The following is a 19423-nucleotide window of genomic DNA, read 5'->3' as shown; positions in this document are numbered from 1 at the left end:
TTTAGTTCCTCTGAAAATTGCTGAGGTCCAAGTCCTAATATAGATCCACTGTTCACAATACCTAGCATTGGTGCTGCTTCCCTAACTGAAACCTAACCAAGACAGCTATATTTAAATTGTCCCCGTTTCCACAGAATTAGAATGTAATGCAGTCTGACCAACATTGCCATTTGGACAGATTGGCCGATGCAATATTGTAACACATCCTGTATTTGCTTGCGGTAGTAAGATCTCTTGGTGCAGATTTCCTACATGTGATGTTTCTTACATGCTGTTGTCTGTTCGTCTCTTTTATTTATCATGAATGACTATGGCAAAATACAAGTTTTTCAAATGTCTCCCTAATATACATGGTTGTTATCTGATTCCAGAAACTCTTTATGCTCATCTGGTAAGTTTGTCAGGGAATATCTCATTTAAAAAAATCACAGAGCAGGCTGGGCATAGTGGCTCATGCCTGTAATCCCAGCACTTTGGGAGGCTGAGGCAGGCGGATCACCCAAGGTCAGGAGTTCAAGATCAGCCTGGCTAACACGGCAAAACCTTGTCTCTACAAAATATACAAAAAATTAGCCAGGTGTGTTGGCAGGACTACAAGTCCCAGCTACTCAGGAGGCTGAGGTAGGAGAATCGCTTGAATCTGGAAGGCGGAGGCTGCAGTGAGCCGAGATTATGCCACTGCACCCCAGCCTGGGTGACAGAGTGAGACTTCATCTCAAAAAAGGAAAAAAAAAATACAGATTAAAAGAAATTAGGCTCCTGTGAGTAATGACATCACAATAAAATTAAAATATCAACCATAAAAACACTGCTGTACTTCATATAAAAATAAAATAATTATGCCCCCAAAATTATAATTCCTTCAGATAGAACCAATCTTTTATATGCATATTGCCAATCAAAGAAAAATATTTAAATAAGAGTACCTCTAAAACCCCATGTCAAATGGGAACCTAAAATGGAGGAATTTTACTGTGTGGAAAAAAGAAATATAGTTTTACTAATGTCTTCGCATAAAGACTCTTACCATAGCAATGATCTGTGGTTTTTGCTGCTTGGCCAAATCAATGATATCCACTCCATTATAATAGAGATTTTCTAAACATCCATGAAAATTTCTATGTGGGAATGACACTGATTTTCCAGGTGCTGGAATCCCTCCGAAGCTGATCTTAGAAAGAAAAATGGCATCAATAATATTGTTTAGTGATTTTCTAAAAATCTGCTTAATTATGATTAGCAAGTATAGCTATAATCATCACACACAGATCAATTTTTCATAACCCTACACACACAAAAATTAAGATATAGATTTAAAACAAATTTATGTGCATTTAGCTTTTATTTACACTAGAACTTTATTTTTACAAGTTGCTGATCACATCTGGCTTTGATATTCATTGGTTGATGAAAAATACATCTTTATAACATGGTAAAACTTGATCTGTTTAATACTATAACCAATTCTAATATTTTATTTTAGATAGGCTTCTAGCACATATTGATATTTGAGCATTTGAATCCATTGCTAATGAATTAATTAATCAATTTGTTGGTACATTCTCCTTATAAATCTATACTGCTCACAAATACCCTAGAACACAAAGAAGTCATAGCAAACATCCTATATTTGCTTGTGGTAATAAGATTTTTTTGGTGCAGAAGATTTCCCGCATATGATGTTCTGTGACTACATATTTTAGGTAAAAAAGATCATCTCCCTCTATAACAATAAATTTACATACTGTGAGAAAGATGAAGGTACAAGTACTATACGCCGAAAGCTGCTACTGTGAGTTAGACTGCCTTGGGAAATGCTTCACCTGTTCTATGATTTACTGAAAAGGTGGGTTCTTTATAGTGTATTTTCCTTTGGGAGATTAAACCACATATACATAATAAAATCAGCATTAATTGAAACATAACCATCACACCTCATAATCAAGTTTCATGAGATTGAATTCTCCCTGTGCATGGAAATGATGCCTGTGTTCGTCCACTGTGAAGTTGACTTGTTTGCCCAAACGCTGGATGAGCACTGAATGCCAATGCTGATCATCTAGCAGGCTGCCCAGGGTGAGATTGACCAGGGTGGAAGTGGAAGGCAGTTTAGCTTCACCTTAGAAGAGGAGAAAAATAACAGCACCATTATTGCCAGTTTAAAGAAAAAAAAAAAAAGTTTCCCTTCTGTGGACCACCATCTTTCATAATAATTGCAATCTCCTTCTACGCATTCCATTTCAAATACTAGGATGGATTTCCCCGAAGTTTCAATATAATAATATCTCAACCTTGTTGTAATTTCCTCCGTTGTTAATTCTTTTTGTCATTATTACTGATTGCATGCTCATTTTCTATGTAAATTTTATCTTTGCTACAACCTCATTATTTTTACTACCTCAACATTTTTCAATGACCCATCCCTTCCTTTATGATGTTAGAAAATAGCTATATGGTTCTATCAGCACTATGTAAAAAAACACTGAATGAAGATTTTGTGCAATTTGCAAAATATGAACCATTTTTACATGAAAGAGCAATATTGACATATGTACAAGCCCTTGAATCTGAAAATAAGGCACTCTGACTGCTAAAAGATAAGCTATAAAAGCATAAAGTTACTTAGGTGATATCTAAATAATCAGATTTTTGAGCACTTCACCAAATAGTTTTACCTGAATTAATAAGTAAAAAGAGTCTTCCTCTTCTTAATTGCAGCGTGATGTGATCTCCATTTGGCCCTTCCCTGTGGAGTAGAATCCCATCACTCTGCATGGTTTTGAATTTCAAAGAAATAATGTCTTTTATTGGGCTCAGGGATTTTTGATCAAATCTGTAGAGAAGGGAACTTTTTCCATCAAGATCAACCACTTCTGATCCTAGAAACAAAGATAGTAGAAGGCATTCTAAGGATAAATATCTTTTCCATTAAATCATTTTAAATGCATTATATATTGAGAAAAGGCAGTACACGTACTCATACACATGCATATACAGATGCTCCTCAACTAATGATGGAGTTATATCCTGATAAACCCATCTTAAGTTAAAAATATTGTTAGTTGAAAATGCATCCAATACATGTAACCCATCAAACCTCATAGTTTAGCCTAGCCTACCTTAAACATGCTCAGAACACTTACATTAGCTTATTGTTGAACAAAATCATCTAACACAAAAACCATTTTATAATAAAGTGTTGAATATCTCATGTAATTTATTGAATACTGCACTGAAAGTGAAAGACAGCATGGCTGGATAGGTACTTGAGGCATGGTTTCTACTGAATGCATATTGTCTCTACACCATTGTAAAGTCAAAAAACTGTAAGTTGAATCTCTGTAAGTCAGGGACTGTCTGTGTAGTCCAGCTTCTGACCAGTCAATAGTAAGGGAAAATATGACCACCAAGCATCTAATTCCCTATTGACACATGGGGTTGATTTCATTTTAGTCTTTACTAACCTGTTTACAAAATTCATGATCTAGAAATATATTTTTAAATGTATTCCTAAATTTCTCATATATATATAATTTCATATATAGACATAATTTCATATATATAATTTTTCAGGCAGGGTCTTCTTTGTCACCCAGGCTGGAATGCAGTGGTACTCGCACTATCTTGGCTCACTGCAGCCTTGACGTCTGAGGCTCAAGCGACCCTCCTACCTCAACCTCCTGAGTAAGTGGAACCACAAGGGTGCACTACCATGCTCGGCTAATTTTGTTTATTTTTTATGGAGATGAAGTCCTCATTATGTTGCCCAGGCTGGTCTCGAACTCCTGGGTTTAGGCGATCTGCCTACCTCAGCCACCCAAAGTGCTGCGATTAAAGGCGTGAGCCACTGTGCCTGGCCTTTTTCTCATATTATTAAAGGCTATTTCTTCTTATTCCATTCAACAAAGTTATAATTAATATACATTAAATCACTTTGCATATTTCACAATCAATGTTTTTTAATGGAGTTCTTGGAATTCTAAAGTTAAATGTTTTTTTGGCTCCAGAAAAAGTGGTTTTGATATCTCGAAATTCTTTCATCCATACAGTATGTTAACGAGGTCTATACACAAATATACACACATAGCATAGACTCATCAAATGCCGCCTTGAGTACATATTAAACTGATCTATGTGTTTTATCTTATTTTCCGTCTGTGGCTAAGTGGTAGTATTTAAGGGCAATACTATTTTCTGTCTTCTCAAGGACACTGTTGGAAAGACCCTGACTTAATGATATTGTAAGGTCTGTTCTGTGGTATTTGTGGCATAACTGTGACATTGACATGTTTTTTTCAACTTTCTGACTGTCTTATCTACTTATTGTCAAAATCACTCTTACTCATTTCATCTGAAAAAAGATGTCATGTTATACCAGTAACCTAACAATACATCTGTCAAAATCAGTTGCACCTGAACAAGAGACATTAAAAAGAACTCATAACACTTGGAAATCCTGACGGTGTTGTCTACATTTCATAAGTCAAAGATTTTTTTAAGGCAATTACCCTTGAGAGTGCACTTATGTAATAAATGAAAAGGCTCAAAAAATACAATAAAATATGAAGCGATTTTTCAACTGGTAAGCTGGCTTCTTCCAGTCAACGAAATGACATTCCAGTTTACTCATCTTGTTTCATTTGACAAAATTATTATAGCTACTTGTAAGCCCAAATATGCATTTGATTCAGATTATCCATCATATTTTATGTGAAATGTCTATACACACCACCCTGCAAATTTTTTTCAACTATTTTATGCAGCCATCTTTTGAAGACTCAGAGGTTTTATTTTTTCACATTTTGCTAATGTGTTTATAGAGAATTCATTCACCAAGTGCACATGAATAAATATTGCATTCTGTAGAAAGAATAATGTTAGCCTAACAATCCTTCCTTGTTAAATAGCTGAATGAATGTGCATGGGAAAAATATAACTGTGTCAAATACAAATAATGCATCCTATGATTATTAGATTACAATAAATTAAGAAAAATTCCAGTAAGACAGACTTTAAATGCTGACACATTTGGAGCAATGCAGTTATCTCCGAGTTAATGTATCACTTAAAGGCAACTATGACAGTAATGATTTCATTTTAGATAAAGACTATTTTTGAAATTAGCTACCAAGAGAATTTTTCCCATTAAAGGTTTAGCTTGTGTTACTTTAGCTACTAGTACTTTTTTTTTTCTTTTTCGCTACTGTTATTATTACATTATAATGATGATATTTATCTTCTGTGGCACCTAAAGCTTTTGTGCCTGGAATATTTCAATCAGCAAAATGGCATAGAGAAAAACATATAAAACCATTAATGCCTAAAGCAATTGCATACTCTTAAACCAAGGCCACTTGTCATTTTCTGTCATTCTTACTGTCTCCTTGCTTCACAGGTACACGACAATGCAATTCTATGAATTCATTCAATAAAACTTTATTTGACCCATCACGTTTGAATCAGTGTGCCAGATTCTGGGATTTAAAAAAAATTCAACATAAATATGGCCCCTGTCCTCATGGTGTTTCCATTTAGTGAAGACAGACAATATTTAGCAAGTAAACAACTAAGTTCATAAAAGCATTACAGGTTGTAACAGGCATTCTGATCAAGAGTAACAGAAGGCTGGAGTCACTTAAGGTAATTGATAAAGGGCTCTCTCAGTTCTCAGGTCTAGAAACAGGAGGCAAAGGGAGATCTTAATCAGTAATCTTGCCACCCTCTACAGTCTTCAAGTCCTATAACTTGTCCCCATAAACTAGGATTACTCTTGGAACACTTAATTTCAAGAGGCCTAGACATTTTCCCAGCACTGTCCCATTCACTGTCATAAAAGAAAGCTCTGAGGATTGCTGAGAAACTACAGTGACAGGAAATAATTTAGTACTCAGAGTAGGAGTGAGGTTGGCTCACCTTGAAAAAGGGGACCTGAAAGGAACAAAGTACAGAAAGAGGGAAATCAACAAACTGGCTACAGTCGCATCACAGATTTCCCATGCAGGTAAACAATACCCTTCAGAGAAAAAAAGTTCAGTATAATTCACAATACGAGTACATTATCAGTACAGGAAAACTTCAAAGGATACACATTTAATATATAGAAACAGACTCTCAGGAAATGAAAAAAAAATTCTGGATGATTTTTGACAGTATTATTTTAGATATAACACTCATTGCAGGTCACTTTTTATAAGCAATTTTTATAAAAAGTTATTTGCACCCATTTGATATACTTTAAAAATCATCTTAAACAATTACAAAATACTGAGTTATGTGGCATAAAGTTAATCATATAAAAACCTGAAAAAATTAATCTTTTGAGAGAGAGAAGGAGCATTTCAATACTATATATTTTGGACAGTACTCAGCTGTCCAAAAATGCTGGTGACAGAGACAGGAGTATAGATTCTCTTGAAAGTGATCTTACCACTGTTAAGAAAAATTAGAAAAAAAAGTGGAAATAAAGCAAAGAAATAATTTCACATCTTCTCAATGTCATAGTAGAACATCTTCTAACAGGTAAAGATTATTTAATTCTAGGTGAATTAATAAATTGTGATTTTACTATTTATTACTGAATGAATAATAATTAAGGCCAGATTCTATAAACTTAAACATAATCTGTAGATTTTTGCTCAGTAGAGATGCAAATTGCTTCTGTCTGGTAGAAACTATATCTCCAAAGGTTATGGGTTTATTGTCCTGTTGAATATTAACTTCTTGCGTATCTACCTAGTAATATTATTCTAACATGCTTTCCTGGATTCCTATATATACACTCAATCTCTTGAATTTTCTTTGAAACTAGTTTTACCATCCTTCTGATTCCTTCATTAATGAATCAAATACTTCTTTGATATATGTATATTCTGTATTTGAATGGAAGTTATGTTTTTATGTTTTGAAAATTTACTTTAACATTGCGAACTGAAAACATACGTTTGGATTTCACATCAATGACCAAGAAAGCAACATATCAAATCTTAGCCATCACCAGAATTTATTTTCACTATTCCACAAAGATTCTCAGATATTTGAGCTCTTAAAAAAGCAACAGCAATGCAAACAGATACAAAAATAAAAAATTTCAGGGTGATTCATAGCAATGTCTTTGTATTGTACTAATCTATGAAAGATATGAGTAAATAGAATTGCTAAAATTAGTACAAATCAATATTTATTTTAGAAACACTAAATTAAGTATCCAAAATAAAATTAATGTTTAAATTAACAGTCAATATCATATTTATTCCTATCTTTTGTAAATACCTTTGGGAAAATATTTTTTTTGGACAGGGTCTCCCTCTGTCACCTAGGCTGGAGTGCAATGGCATAATCTCAGCTCACTGCATCCCTGACCTCCGAGGCTCAAGTGAACCTCCAACCTCAGCCTCAGCCTTCCAAGTAGTTGAGACTACAGGAATTTGCCACCATGTCCAGGTAATTTTTTGTATTTTTGGCAGAAATGGGGTTTCTCCATGTTGCCCAGGCTAGGAAGATAATCTTTTGTACATAGTTGAATTGTATAAATAGGAAAAGTAGAAGTATTATAAAATTGACCATAGGAAAAATGTGAAATCTGAAGTTAACAAAATTTGTAACAGTAAAAGGCCTACAGTCTAAAGATGTAAAAGGAGACTTTTTGCTTAACTGAAAGGAAGAATAAGAATTATTTTTCTAACTTTGAATTTTTTTTCTAACTAAGAATTATTTTTCTAACGAATGAATTTGTTCATTAGTATGCTTATTAACTGAGGTTTTATATATTTAAGTATATATTATACATATTTTACATTCTATATTTTAAATGATTGGGTTATTATCGAGATTAATAATGTGGCTCTGTCATACACTGGCTCACTATGAGCAGGGTATGAACTCTAGTTCTCTGACCACAGTTGCAAATTGTTCTGACAAATTCCCCACTTTTTAGTCTAGCCCCCTTTTCAGCCATTTCTAATAATATATATTTCATGTTGGCATAGTAGTTAAGGCAACTAGTCTGTGCTGGTTTGAATACTCACTCAAACTTGAGCAAGTATATTATTTTCTGCAACGGTATGGATGTGGTTTGTCTCCATCAAAACTCATATTGAAATTTGTTCCCCAGTGTGGCAGTGCTGGGAGTTGTGGCCCAGTGGAAAGGGTTTGAACCATGAGGCAGATCCCTTATGAATGGTTTGCGGCTGTTCTCAGGGTAGTGAGTGAATCCCTTCTCTCATGAGACTGATTAGTTCTCATGAGAATGGATTTGTTCTTGCAAGGGTGTGTTGCTATAAAGCAGGACACCCCTCAGGTTTTGCCTTTTTGCACTTTTCCACATCCCTTTTGACCTTCTCCACTGTTTTGACCCTGCAAAAGCCCTCACCAGAAGCCCAACAGATGTTAGCACCATGCTTCTTGAACTTCCCAGCCTGCAGAACCATAGGCTAAATAAACCTCTATTTTTAATAAATTACCCAGCCTCAGATATTCTGTTATAGCAACATAAAAGGATTAAGACAGCTTCCTATTATTGTTGTAAAACAAATAACCACAAACATAGTCTCTTAATATATCACAAATTTATTATCTTACAATTCTAGAATTCAGAAGTCCTAAAATCAAGGTGTTGGCAGGAGCTTTTTCCTTCTAAAGTCTCTAAAAAACAATTCATTTCTTTGTCTTTTCTACCTTTTAGAGACCACTTGGCTCGTGGCCTCTTCCTTCATGTGACCAATGTCACAGCATCTTCAAATCTTCCTTTCTTTCCCTCTCTCCCTCCCTGCCTCCTACTTCCCTTTTATAAGGACCCTTGTGATTACATCAGGTCCGCCTGGATAAACCAAAATAATCTCCCCATTGTAAGATCCCTAAGTTAATGGCATCTGCAAAGCGCTTTTGCCATGGTAACACAACATATTTACAGGTTTCAGGGACTAAGATATTAGGGAGGTATTATCCTCTTTATCACAGTGAGTTACTTAATCTCTTTGTCCCTGTTGTCTCATTTGTAAAATGAGAATAATAGTATAGTCTTCTTAGGATTGTTGTATGCATGCTTATCTGCCTAGGTTTTAGAAGCTGACACACAATTAGCAATAAATGAATATTAACTACTAATGCTAGCACTAGGATTTATTGTTAGAATATTGGGCAGGAAAAGGTGCATAGCAAAAAATAGTTTAATAAGTACATTTGGTGTATTTGTGACTCTTTAAATAATAATGAATTGCTGAAGTACACAAGAAACCCTTAATTATCAATGTCATTGCCAGGTTATGCAGCAAGGATGATTTCAAGCCATCTGTGGGTTCTGTGGCTTTTTCTCTGTCTGTCAGCTCCTACCCAAGCTGACTTACCACAGCAATTGCTGGTGACCTGATTCCCCCTCAGTGAATACCTCCATCTCAAATCTTCACATTTACAGCAAGAATCGAGGAAAGAAGAGACTCAAAAAGATTGTACGCCCTACTCTCATATCAATTCTCCCTGTGCCCGTAGGTATAGCTTGCTTTATTTACACAATTCAGAAATACAATCTCCCATGGAATTAAGAGCTTTGCAATAGAAAATATTCAAATATCTTTCAGGGAATTGTGTCAGATATAGTATTCTTGAAATGTGTCTTCTGCCTTTTTTCCTGCAGCACGTATTTATGGAGAGCTTTCTGTGAATACCGTGGAAGACACAGTGATGCATAAAAACAAAGAACACTTTTTGTTTTTTTGAAAGAGCTTATAGTCAATTGAGGAAGACACACAACCCTGAGATGCAATTATTCATGCCTGTCTTCAGAGTTCCGCTTTGTATCACGGCTGGGTATTGAATGATTTCTAAGATGTGCAGGAGAGGGAGTTGATCTGCTGTAGCCTCTAAGAAGGGTGTCAACTAAATTGTAAAAATGCTTTACCTTCTTGAGCAGCAAACTTTTTCTACCACTGCATATTTCACATACACACACACCCCTCATGGCAATATATTCCAGTTTTCCTGGTATCTTCTCCCCACCCCTGCATCCTAGCCCTTCTCCAGAAGTTTGAGGCTTCTCAAATTTTGAGGGGTTGTCACTTGAAAAAGCAATGTCCTCCTCACCCCCAAGTGAATTACTAAGAAAAATATTCAAGATCATGAACTGAGCTCTATGGTCCAGTTATATTGGAACCAATGGAAAAGAATCCCTTGGGATCTCCATAAACATTCAACATTCTACTTCCTGGGCTTGGCCTAATGTTCACCAAATTAGAATCTCTGGAATTCTAACCTGGAACAGGAATACAGGTCCCTAAATGATTCTGAGGCAGATGGCAGCATGAGGGTTGTTTGATAGGAAGAAGAAGTAGGTTCCATAAACCTATTCTCTGAAAATAAATAACCCCATTGCATATTGAATTGTACCTGGAAATGAATTGTACCATGGAAATGAATGTTTTATGTATTTATACTGTGGGTGGTACTTGCCGATAATTGTGGAGGTGGTAGAGATTTGTCCCTTGAAGATGTTTTCGGGATAAATTGATTCTGTGAGTTAAACTATGAATCATGGAATTTTTGCTGAGGTCAGATGACTAAAAACTTAAAAGAGAAAAATTGTAATAGAAAATGTGTAAATTAGAAAATCAATTTTTAAATAATAGAAAATTAACTGTATTTGAAGGTCATGAAAGAGTGATTGAAAAAGACACTAGAGTCTTTTATTAATACTTTAGGAATCTCCCCAAAATGTAAATAGAACTAGAATGTTCCCGTCAAAGATCAGAGAAAAAAAAAAAAATATAGCTATTTCATCAACTGGAAAGGGGTATAGACCAAACTCTTCTTAGTTAAACATGAAGTCAGCCTTAAACACTGATCATACTGTTTATTTATTTGAAAGTTATTGCCCATGAATTACTAAACAAACAGAGGTCCAATTTTGACTTCTAAGAAACACAAATCAGACTGAGTCGCTGTTTAACTATTATATAGTGAAATATTAAAGTAGCAGCATGATAGATAGGCACTTGAGACCTGCATTACTGAACTGGTTTTTTAAAGCAATGGAGAAGAGAGACCAAGTACTCAAGAAATCAACAGGAAATAGATTATACTATTTTTGCATGGTAGCATAACAGAACACAGAATGATTTAAGGACTCTTAAGTTTAAAACAACTAAAATTAATACAATAAAAAGGAAGAAGGCACAGAGATCAAATGCTATATATAACCACAGGGAAAAGGTGCCCTTATTATCTTTTTAAATAGACCAAGTTAAGGTCAGTAACAACACACCAGCAGGTTATGGGAACAAACATGATCATTCTCACTTAATTTTTGTCAATGTAAATTAATCTTTTAAACAGATTTGAAATTAGTAATATCCACTATGTCAAGGACACTTGAATGCATCACTGGAGGATGTAAGTTGCATTTTTGTCTCTAATATTCATTTGCAACTTTTGCAATGTCATAGAAGTCACCTAAATGTTGATTCTCAGTTTCCTTATTTGGCTATGTACAGAAAAATTCCAGCCTCTCATACTACACAAAGATGCTAGAGGGATCAAATGGAAATATCAAAATGCCTCAACATTGATTATTTTGTATACTGTTATGATTTTAATAATAACAACACTTGAAATCACGTTTATCTCAAAGTCATCTCTCTTTTGATCAACTACTGCTGTGTGAATGTAATACATTTGTGATTTTTATGTATTTATGATACAATTTACATCATGGATAATCAGATTTTTTTTAATTCAACCATTTAACCAATAGGTATTGAATGCTGTGTCAAGTGCTACGGTGGGAGCTGCTGTTGCTACAGTGAACACACCTGTCCTCAGGGATGCTCCATCCCAAAGGAAGAGAGCAGGCAAATCCTCCTGTGTGTACGGACATATTACACATTATAATGTAAATATGTACATTTACAAGTTGGTAAATATGTACAATTACAATTGATCTATTTAAAAATATAGTAAAGTAGTAAAGATATGTAATTGTACATATTTACAAGTTGTAATTGTATAAATGTACACATATACAGACAAATGTACAAGTTCCAAAGCATGGAATGAAAGGACAGGGTTACAGGAGAGTTTTGAACACGGAGATTTAAATTTGTTTGGTGTTCAGAAACAATATCTCTAAGGAAGTGCTATTTAAGCTGAGTAGGTAACCCTATATGTCAGCAGCGGCCAGGAAAGAAGGAGGAAGCGGGAAAAGGGAGAGTGTGGGTATGGGAGGGATGAGGACTGTTAGGAGTGTAGGAGAGACAGTGGCGGGCTGGATGGCACTGGCGGGAAGTAAATGGCAGTGGTCCACAGGGAGGTGAATTACTGGCTGATCACCTAGACCCTGTGAAGCCTTAGTTTCAAGTTTTGTTGGATAAGTCTATTTTGGTTTTGTCCTTAGCTCTAGGATATAACAATATGTCCTCAGGTACAGTCTTTACTCCCAAGGCAATACTCTTGTGGGATTTCTTTCTTCCCTTTTTTAAAAAAATCTCTATTCCTGTGACAGATTACCTTGTGGCATTTCGGTAAAACTCCAAGGTGTTTAACAAATTCCTCTAAATTGGCAGGACTTGAACTCCAAAGGTGGTCCCCTTCCAGCCCTACGTAGATACTGAAATCTTTAGACTTTTAAACCTCTTTCTCGTGCTTTCTCTAGGGCTGCTTGGCATTTCACCTTGAGCATGTGAGTTACAAGAATTGGCCAAGGATCTGAGGGAAATGTGTCTGCAGGAGCACGGACCCTTGCTCTCTGACCTTCTTCTAAATATTCCCTACTCAATTTCTAGCCTCTCTGGCAACTTGAAATCTGACCTCTGTCCCCGCTTCCTAGTAAAATCTAGCTATTTTCTGCTGGTCCTTTGGTAAAAGCAAGATAAATGTGGATTTCCCAAAGTTTACGTCCCTTATTCCAAGAATCAATTCTGCTCCAGTTTCTTTCATTTTATTAATAACTTAAACTTCAGAACTCTGAAGCAGGCTTTTAAAATATATTTTATTTGACACTTATAATTTTATGGACAGCAGCTTAGTCCAATAAAAGCTACAATGCCATGACTGATACTGAAAAACAGATCTTCTCCCTTGTTATGAACTGTCATAGTTAGCTTGAACCAGTCATTTATTTAGGGCTGCCAAATAGACATTTTCTAATTCTATTATTCATTTTTATTTATTACCTAAAATATTTAATTAAAGAGATACTCCTCTCTTCTATCTGGTTACCTTGAGGTTCAAGTTATATAGGAAAATTAAGATATGGTTCGTGTTTCCTCTATTCGTTTATTAGTTTTCAAAATAAGGAGTTGGGTCTTTATGTCTCTCATAGGTGATCAATGGGGCTTTTTCAATTATTATTATCATGAACCCATTCATTCAAACATACTTAATTTGTTGCAAAACTTAGCAGTTACTATCCTTTTTGATACTAAAACATTTTCACTTTTGGTCAGTGAGAGCCTCTTCAACTGATGCTGAATTCTTTTGCCATGACCCTGATAGGTTTTCATAGTTTCCTTATTTTCTAGTATCTTAATAGCTAATCTTATTTTAATTTTAATATAACTCCATGTAATGATTAATACTGAGTCTCAACTTGATTGGACTGAAGTATGCAAAGTATTGATCCTGGGTGTGTCTGTGAGGGTGTTGCCAAAGGAGATGAACATTTGAGTCAGTGGGCTGGGGAAGGTAGACCCACCCTTAATCTGGGTGGGCACCAACTACTCAGCTGCCAGCAAATATAAAGCAGGCAGAAAAACATGAAAACGCTGGACTGGCTTAGCCTCCCCGCCTACATCTTCCTCCCATGCTGGATGCTTCCTGCCCTCAAACATCAGACTCCAAGTTCTTCAGCTTTGAAACGTGGACTAGCTTCCTTGCTCCTCAGCTTGCAGATGGCCTATTGTAGGACCTTGTGATCATGTGAATTAATACTCCTTAATAAACTCCTAGATAGATAGATAGATAGATAGATAGATAGATAGATAGATAGATAGACAGATATTCTGTATTAGTCAGGTTAATACTGACTAATACAGATTTTGGTACCAGGAGTGGTTCTACAGGAACAGAATATTAAGGATGGAGTTCTTTAGTTGTTTTGGGGTTTCTGGAGTTGGCTGCTTAATATGATTAGACCCAAAAATGCTAAGGACTCTACTTCTAAGAGTATGGAGAACACTGATAGTCCTTGGCATGAACTGTTTAGAGAGTTAGGCAAATTTAATGCATTGGACACTCCTGATTTACCACTTGTGAGAGGTAAGGAGTTTAGTGACTCTATACATAATACCTTTGACCATATGTGGAGAACCAAGGAACATAATGAAGCTGGTTGGTTGCTCCTCAGTTCACTGGACAAAGTGATGAAAGAAAATGATGAACTCAGGGATTCTGTCTCCTGGCTTCAGAAGCAGATAGTGGGTCTCAAATCTTCTAAGATTGACCTGAGTCAGAGTCTTATCTCCTTTAGAGAAAGAGCTGAAATTGTGGAAAATCAGACATGAGCTCTTATCATGTGAGTGGCTGACCTGCAAGGAAAGGTGGATGCACAGCCTTGCCATGTCTACTGTTAAAATGAAGGCATTGATTGGAAAAGAATGGAACCTTGCAACTTGGAATGGGGATGTGTGGGAGGACCCTGATGAAGCTGGGGACACTGACCTTGTAAACTCTGATGAACCTTTCTTGCCAGAAGAAACAGCTTTCCCATCCCCAGTAGCGGCAACATCCCCTCCCTGACCCACATTGCCATCAGTCTTTCCACCTTTGTCTGAGGAGATAAACCCTGCGCTGCCTGAGACAACAGTGATGGCCTCCCCTGAGGCAGTTGCCAGGCGAGATAATGTTGATTCTCCTGAGGAACCAACCCCAACACCCCTGTTTGCTTCTATACCTATAACTAGACTAAAGTCCTGGCGGGCCCCTAGAGGTGACATTCAGAGTGTGACCCATGAGGAGGTGCACTACACTTGAAAAGAACTTCTTGAGTTTTCTAATTTATATGAAGAGAAATCTGGAGAACAGGGATGGGAATGGATATTAAGGGTGTGGGATGATGGTGGAAGAAACATAGAATTAGATCAGGCTGAATTTATTGATTTCAGCCCACTAAGTAGGTATTCTGCATTTAACGTTGCAGCTTAGGGAGTTTTAAAAAAGGTTCTAACAGCTTATTTGCTTAGTTAGCTGAAATAAGGATTAAAAGATGGCCCACTGTGAGCGAGCTGGAAGCCTGATGTCCCTTGGGTTAATGTAGAGAAAGGAATCCAAAGGCTTAGGGAGATGGGGACGGTGGAGTAGATTAGTCACTTTAGACCTACTCATCCCAGCTGGGAGGGTCCAAAAGATATACCCTTGACCAACACCTTGCAAAACAGATTTGTGAGGGCAGCATCTGCATCTTTGAAGAGCCCTACAATTGCTCTTCCCTGTATGTCAGATCTAACAGTGAGAACCACAGTCACTCAACTACAAAATTTAAATAAAATGGGAATAATTGGATCCTGAGGTGGCAGGAACCAAGTGGTGGCACTCAAACATCAAAGGCAAGGCAGGTGTAGCTACTGTAATGGACAGCAGAGGCAAAACAGCAATCACAATAGTCTGACTTGTATAGAGCTCTGGCATTGGCTAATTAATCACAGTGTTCCTAGAAGTAAAACTGATAGGAAGCCTACTGCACTCCTGCTTAATTTATATAAGTAGAAAACTTCTAGGTTGAATTGACAAAAGACTAATATGAATTATAAAAACAGAGACTCACAGCCCTTCAGTCAATTTCCAGACTTGAGCCAGTTTACAGACCCAGAACCCCTTGAATGAAGGGGAGGCCAGGTCCCCTTGAGGAAGGACCCTACTACCCTAATGACAATTTATGCTGTTAATCTTTCTCCCATCCTTCCCCAAGGAGACATTCAGCCTTTTACCAGGGTAACTGTGCATTGGGGAAAGGAAAATAATCAGGCACTTCAGGGACTACTGGACACTGTCTCTGAGTTGACGTTGATTTTAGGGGACCTGAAACATCATTGTGGTGCTCCAGTTAAAGTAGGGGCTTATGGAGGTCAGGTGATTAATGGAGTTTTAGCTCAGGTGTGACTTATAGTAGGTCCAGTGTGTCCCCAGACTCATCCTGTGGTCATTTCCCCAGTGCCAGGATGCATAATTGGCACAGACATACTTAGCAGCTGGCGGAATCTCCGCATTGGCTCCCTGGCTGGTAGGTTGAGGGCTATTATGGTGGGAAAGGCCAAATGGAAGCCCTTAGAGCTGCCTCTACCAAGAAAAATAGTACATGAAAAACAATATCACATCCCTGGAGGAGTTGCAGAGATTAGTGCCAACATCAAAGACTTGAAAGATGCAGGGGTAGTGATTCCCACCACATCCCCATTCAACTCTCCCATTTGGCCTGTGCAGAAGACAGATGGATCTTGGAAAATGACAGCGGATTATTGTAAGCTTAACCAAGTGGTGATTCCAATTGCAGCTGCCGTACTAGATGTGGTTTCATTGCCTGCTCCAATTAACACATCTCCTGGTACCTGGTGTGCAGCCATTGACTTGGCAAATGCCTTTTTCTCCATTCCTGTCCATAAGGCTCACCAGAAACAATTTGCTTTCAGCTGGCAATGCCAGCAATATACCTTTACTGTGCTACCTCAGGGGTATATGAAACTCTCCAGCTTTGTGGCTTTGGGTCATAATCTTATTTGGAGAGACCTTAATAACTACTTAACGATAATACTTAATACTCAGTAAACTACTTAATACTTAATAAACTCCCCTTTATATATATTCGATATTTCAATATTTCTAGTATATATATTTATAAATATATATAAATATATCTTATTAGATATATATCCCTTTGTATATATAAATTTCTATTTATGTGTGTGTGCATATATATACAGAACACACACACACATATATATATTAGTTCTGTCTTTCTAGAGAACCCTAATACACTCCACTTGCCATCAAACTTAAAATTATAAATTTTGCAAAGAATTAGAGAATTTATACTCTTTGATTTTAGGCCAATCAGAGTCTATCTTCTTTTCAAACTTTGACATAAAACCGTATTTCTCAGCTACTATATTAGCTGATAGATAATCTGAGTGTAAGAACTATCTAATTCACCTTACTCCAGCTTTTAGCAGTTAGCACGTGGGAGTTGCTCAATAAATAGGTATTGGACTCAATTATAACTATCATTTTAGTAAATCTAACAAATTTATTGCTTTTCATTCTTCCCCCTAACCAGACAGGTGGTATGAGAGATTAGCATCCTGAATAGACAGAGACTATTATCTAGCTGTCTTTCAATGTTTTGTTTTCCTCACCCAGGTAAATGTCTGTGCTTTTATAGTACTTTTTAAATTGTCCTCTTTATATGTTTTCTAAACTTAAATCTGCTGATGGTTATAATTCCAACTTTATAGTTTATTATGTAAAAAAATTGGAATTTTTTAAAATAATAAAGTATACATTCCCATTATGTGCAAGTTAATATGTTTTAAAATGATTGATGTTTAATTTATTAAATATGATCCATAATTTTCTCTTCAACTGTCTGCATTGAAGCAATTAAACACAATGGTTTAACACATCTGTACATTTGCTCATCATGTCCAATCTTCTCCCTCAGTTCTCCTGGTAGGCTAACCTTTATTCCTGATCTTTAACAAGTTGAACTCTAGAATGATGGAGAAAGCATTCCTGAGGCTTACTAAGCTTGCCCCCATTCATTCATTCTTCATTTTTGTTATTAGTCTTTATCCAGAAGACTAATAACAAAAAAAGAATGTCTGGTTGCAACCCAGTATAACGTGGGCATGTCATGATTGGGAGAAGAAAAGCTGTTCTACAAGTGGGTGGAAACATTCCCAGATTTGAATGTGGGGTATTAGAGAAGTTGTCAGAAGCAGAGATTTCTATGCTGAGAAAAGAAGAATGAGTAAGAGAGTTATCCAAATAGAGAAATGAAGGCTGGGTGGGCACGTGGTGATTGCCCTAGGCATCATGCAGAAACCCTAAGGCTAGAAAAATCATAAAATCATGGCTAGCCAAAGAAACAAATTAGTTGAGTATGGCTTGACAGTTGGATGTTCTTATTCTGTTGGGGATGAGGAAGAGATAATCATAGGCTGCAAAATGAGGATGTTTATACAGTAACTAGAGAAAAGGAATTTAGAATTTACACTAAGGACAACTGCCTCAGCAATTCATCCACAATTAAAGAACATTATCTCCTGTGGTTTAATTGCTGCTTCCTAAGGACATTGCAGATATATTCACTTTCACCCATTTATTTTCCTTTGTTCACCATTGTTTACTTCTCTTTCAGACATGTAGTATTGTTTCTGTAGCATCAAACATTTTCTTCTCTTTTTCATTCTTTCTCCCACCAGTAATTTATTTCTATACATTTCTTCTCTAGATCTGCAAACATGATCACTACTGCTATGGCCAAGATATTGGAAATTTATAGTTTCTCTTTGATCCCATAAAATTTAGCCTCTACTTCTCTCATTACTCAGGAAACAACTTCAAGTTTACTGACATAAAAGTAGAACATGCTTTTTGATATGGATTTTCCATTCACTTGATGTTCCTTCATAACAAGTTACTGCCCTAACTTGTTGGGGTAAACGACAATTTATGTGTGGTTTTCACAATAGCCATTTTCCTGTAATAATCACAGGATAGGCTTGCATCTATGACTTCAGCAAACATGTATTAGGCACAGGGGGAGCCTGGTATAAAAATATTTATTCCACCTAAAAAATAGTACAAAGGAGCTGCTTTTATTATGGCAGAAATGCATTCCCATTTTTCAAGACATGAGTAGTCGTTCAAACATAGCACTTCACACATTTGTTATTAACAGTAGTACAATAAGGAGAATACTTTATGATTTACTAACAATAATGATATTTATATAGGTTTTAATTCTACATCTTCAACTCAGAGGGCTTGGAGTTCCAATCTTCCATATATCATAGGCCCTTGAACTCAAGGTGTCAACAACAGGATTAATTATCTCTTGTTTCCTTCCACAATCTATTTATTGTCTCATTTCCCATCTTAGTAAATGACAGCCCCTTCCAGATAGTTGTTCAAATTTGAAGGAAAAAAAAAGGATCAACGGAGGAAAGAAAAAAAGCAAATTTGATAACTCAGTGTTCCCTCACATACAATGACCAAGATATCTTGATTCAATATCCTAAGAATATTTTGAATCTGCTTACCTCCCCCTTTACTTTTGAGATAGAGTCTCACTCTGCTGCCCAGGCTGAAGTACAGTGGCATGATTTTGGCTCACTGCAACCTCTACTTCCTGGGTTCAAGTGATTCTCCTGTCTCAGCCTCCCAAGCAGCCGGGATTACAGGCGTGCGCAGCCACGTCCGGCTAATTTTTGTATTTTAAGTAGAG

The 19423-nt window shown here is 36.4% G+C and overlaps 1 protein-coding gene across 3 annotated transcripts in view; it reads right to left on the bottom strand.

The window, feature by feature from the left end:
* The window catches only part of CNTNAP4 (contactin associated protein family member 4), a 619686-nt gene that overhangs the window by 112766 nt on the left and 487497 nt on the right, over nucleotides 1–19423 (bottom strand). For 2 of the 3 annotated variants that reach the window (XM_034940754.3, XM_003829549.7), the window contains exons 5-7: nucleotides 2676–2879; nucleotides 1935–2119; nucleotides 1028–1171 (exon numbers count right to left, since the gene is read on the bottom strand). In XM_034940754.3, coding sequence (XP_034796645.1) covers nucleotides 1028–1171; nucleotides 1935–2119; nucleotides 2676–2879 — 533 coding nt within the window. Of the gene's footprint in view, nucleotides 1–1027; nucleotides 1172–1934; nucleotides 2333–2675; nucleotides 2880–19423 lie in introns of those variants that run through there. The other variant, XM_055099517.2, reaches the window with a different exon arrangement.

This window comes from Pan paniscus, chromosome 18, assembly GCF_029289425.2.
Source record: "Pan paniscus chromosome 18, NHGRI_mPanPan1-v2.0_pri, whole genome shotgun sequence".
Classification (NCBI taxonomy): Eukaryota; Metazoa; Chordata; class Mammalia; order Primates; family Hominidae; genus Pan; species Pan paniscus.
This window is presented reverse-complemented; position numbering and strand designations above follow the sequence as displayed.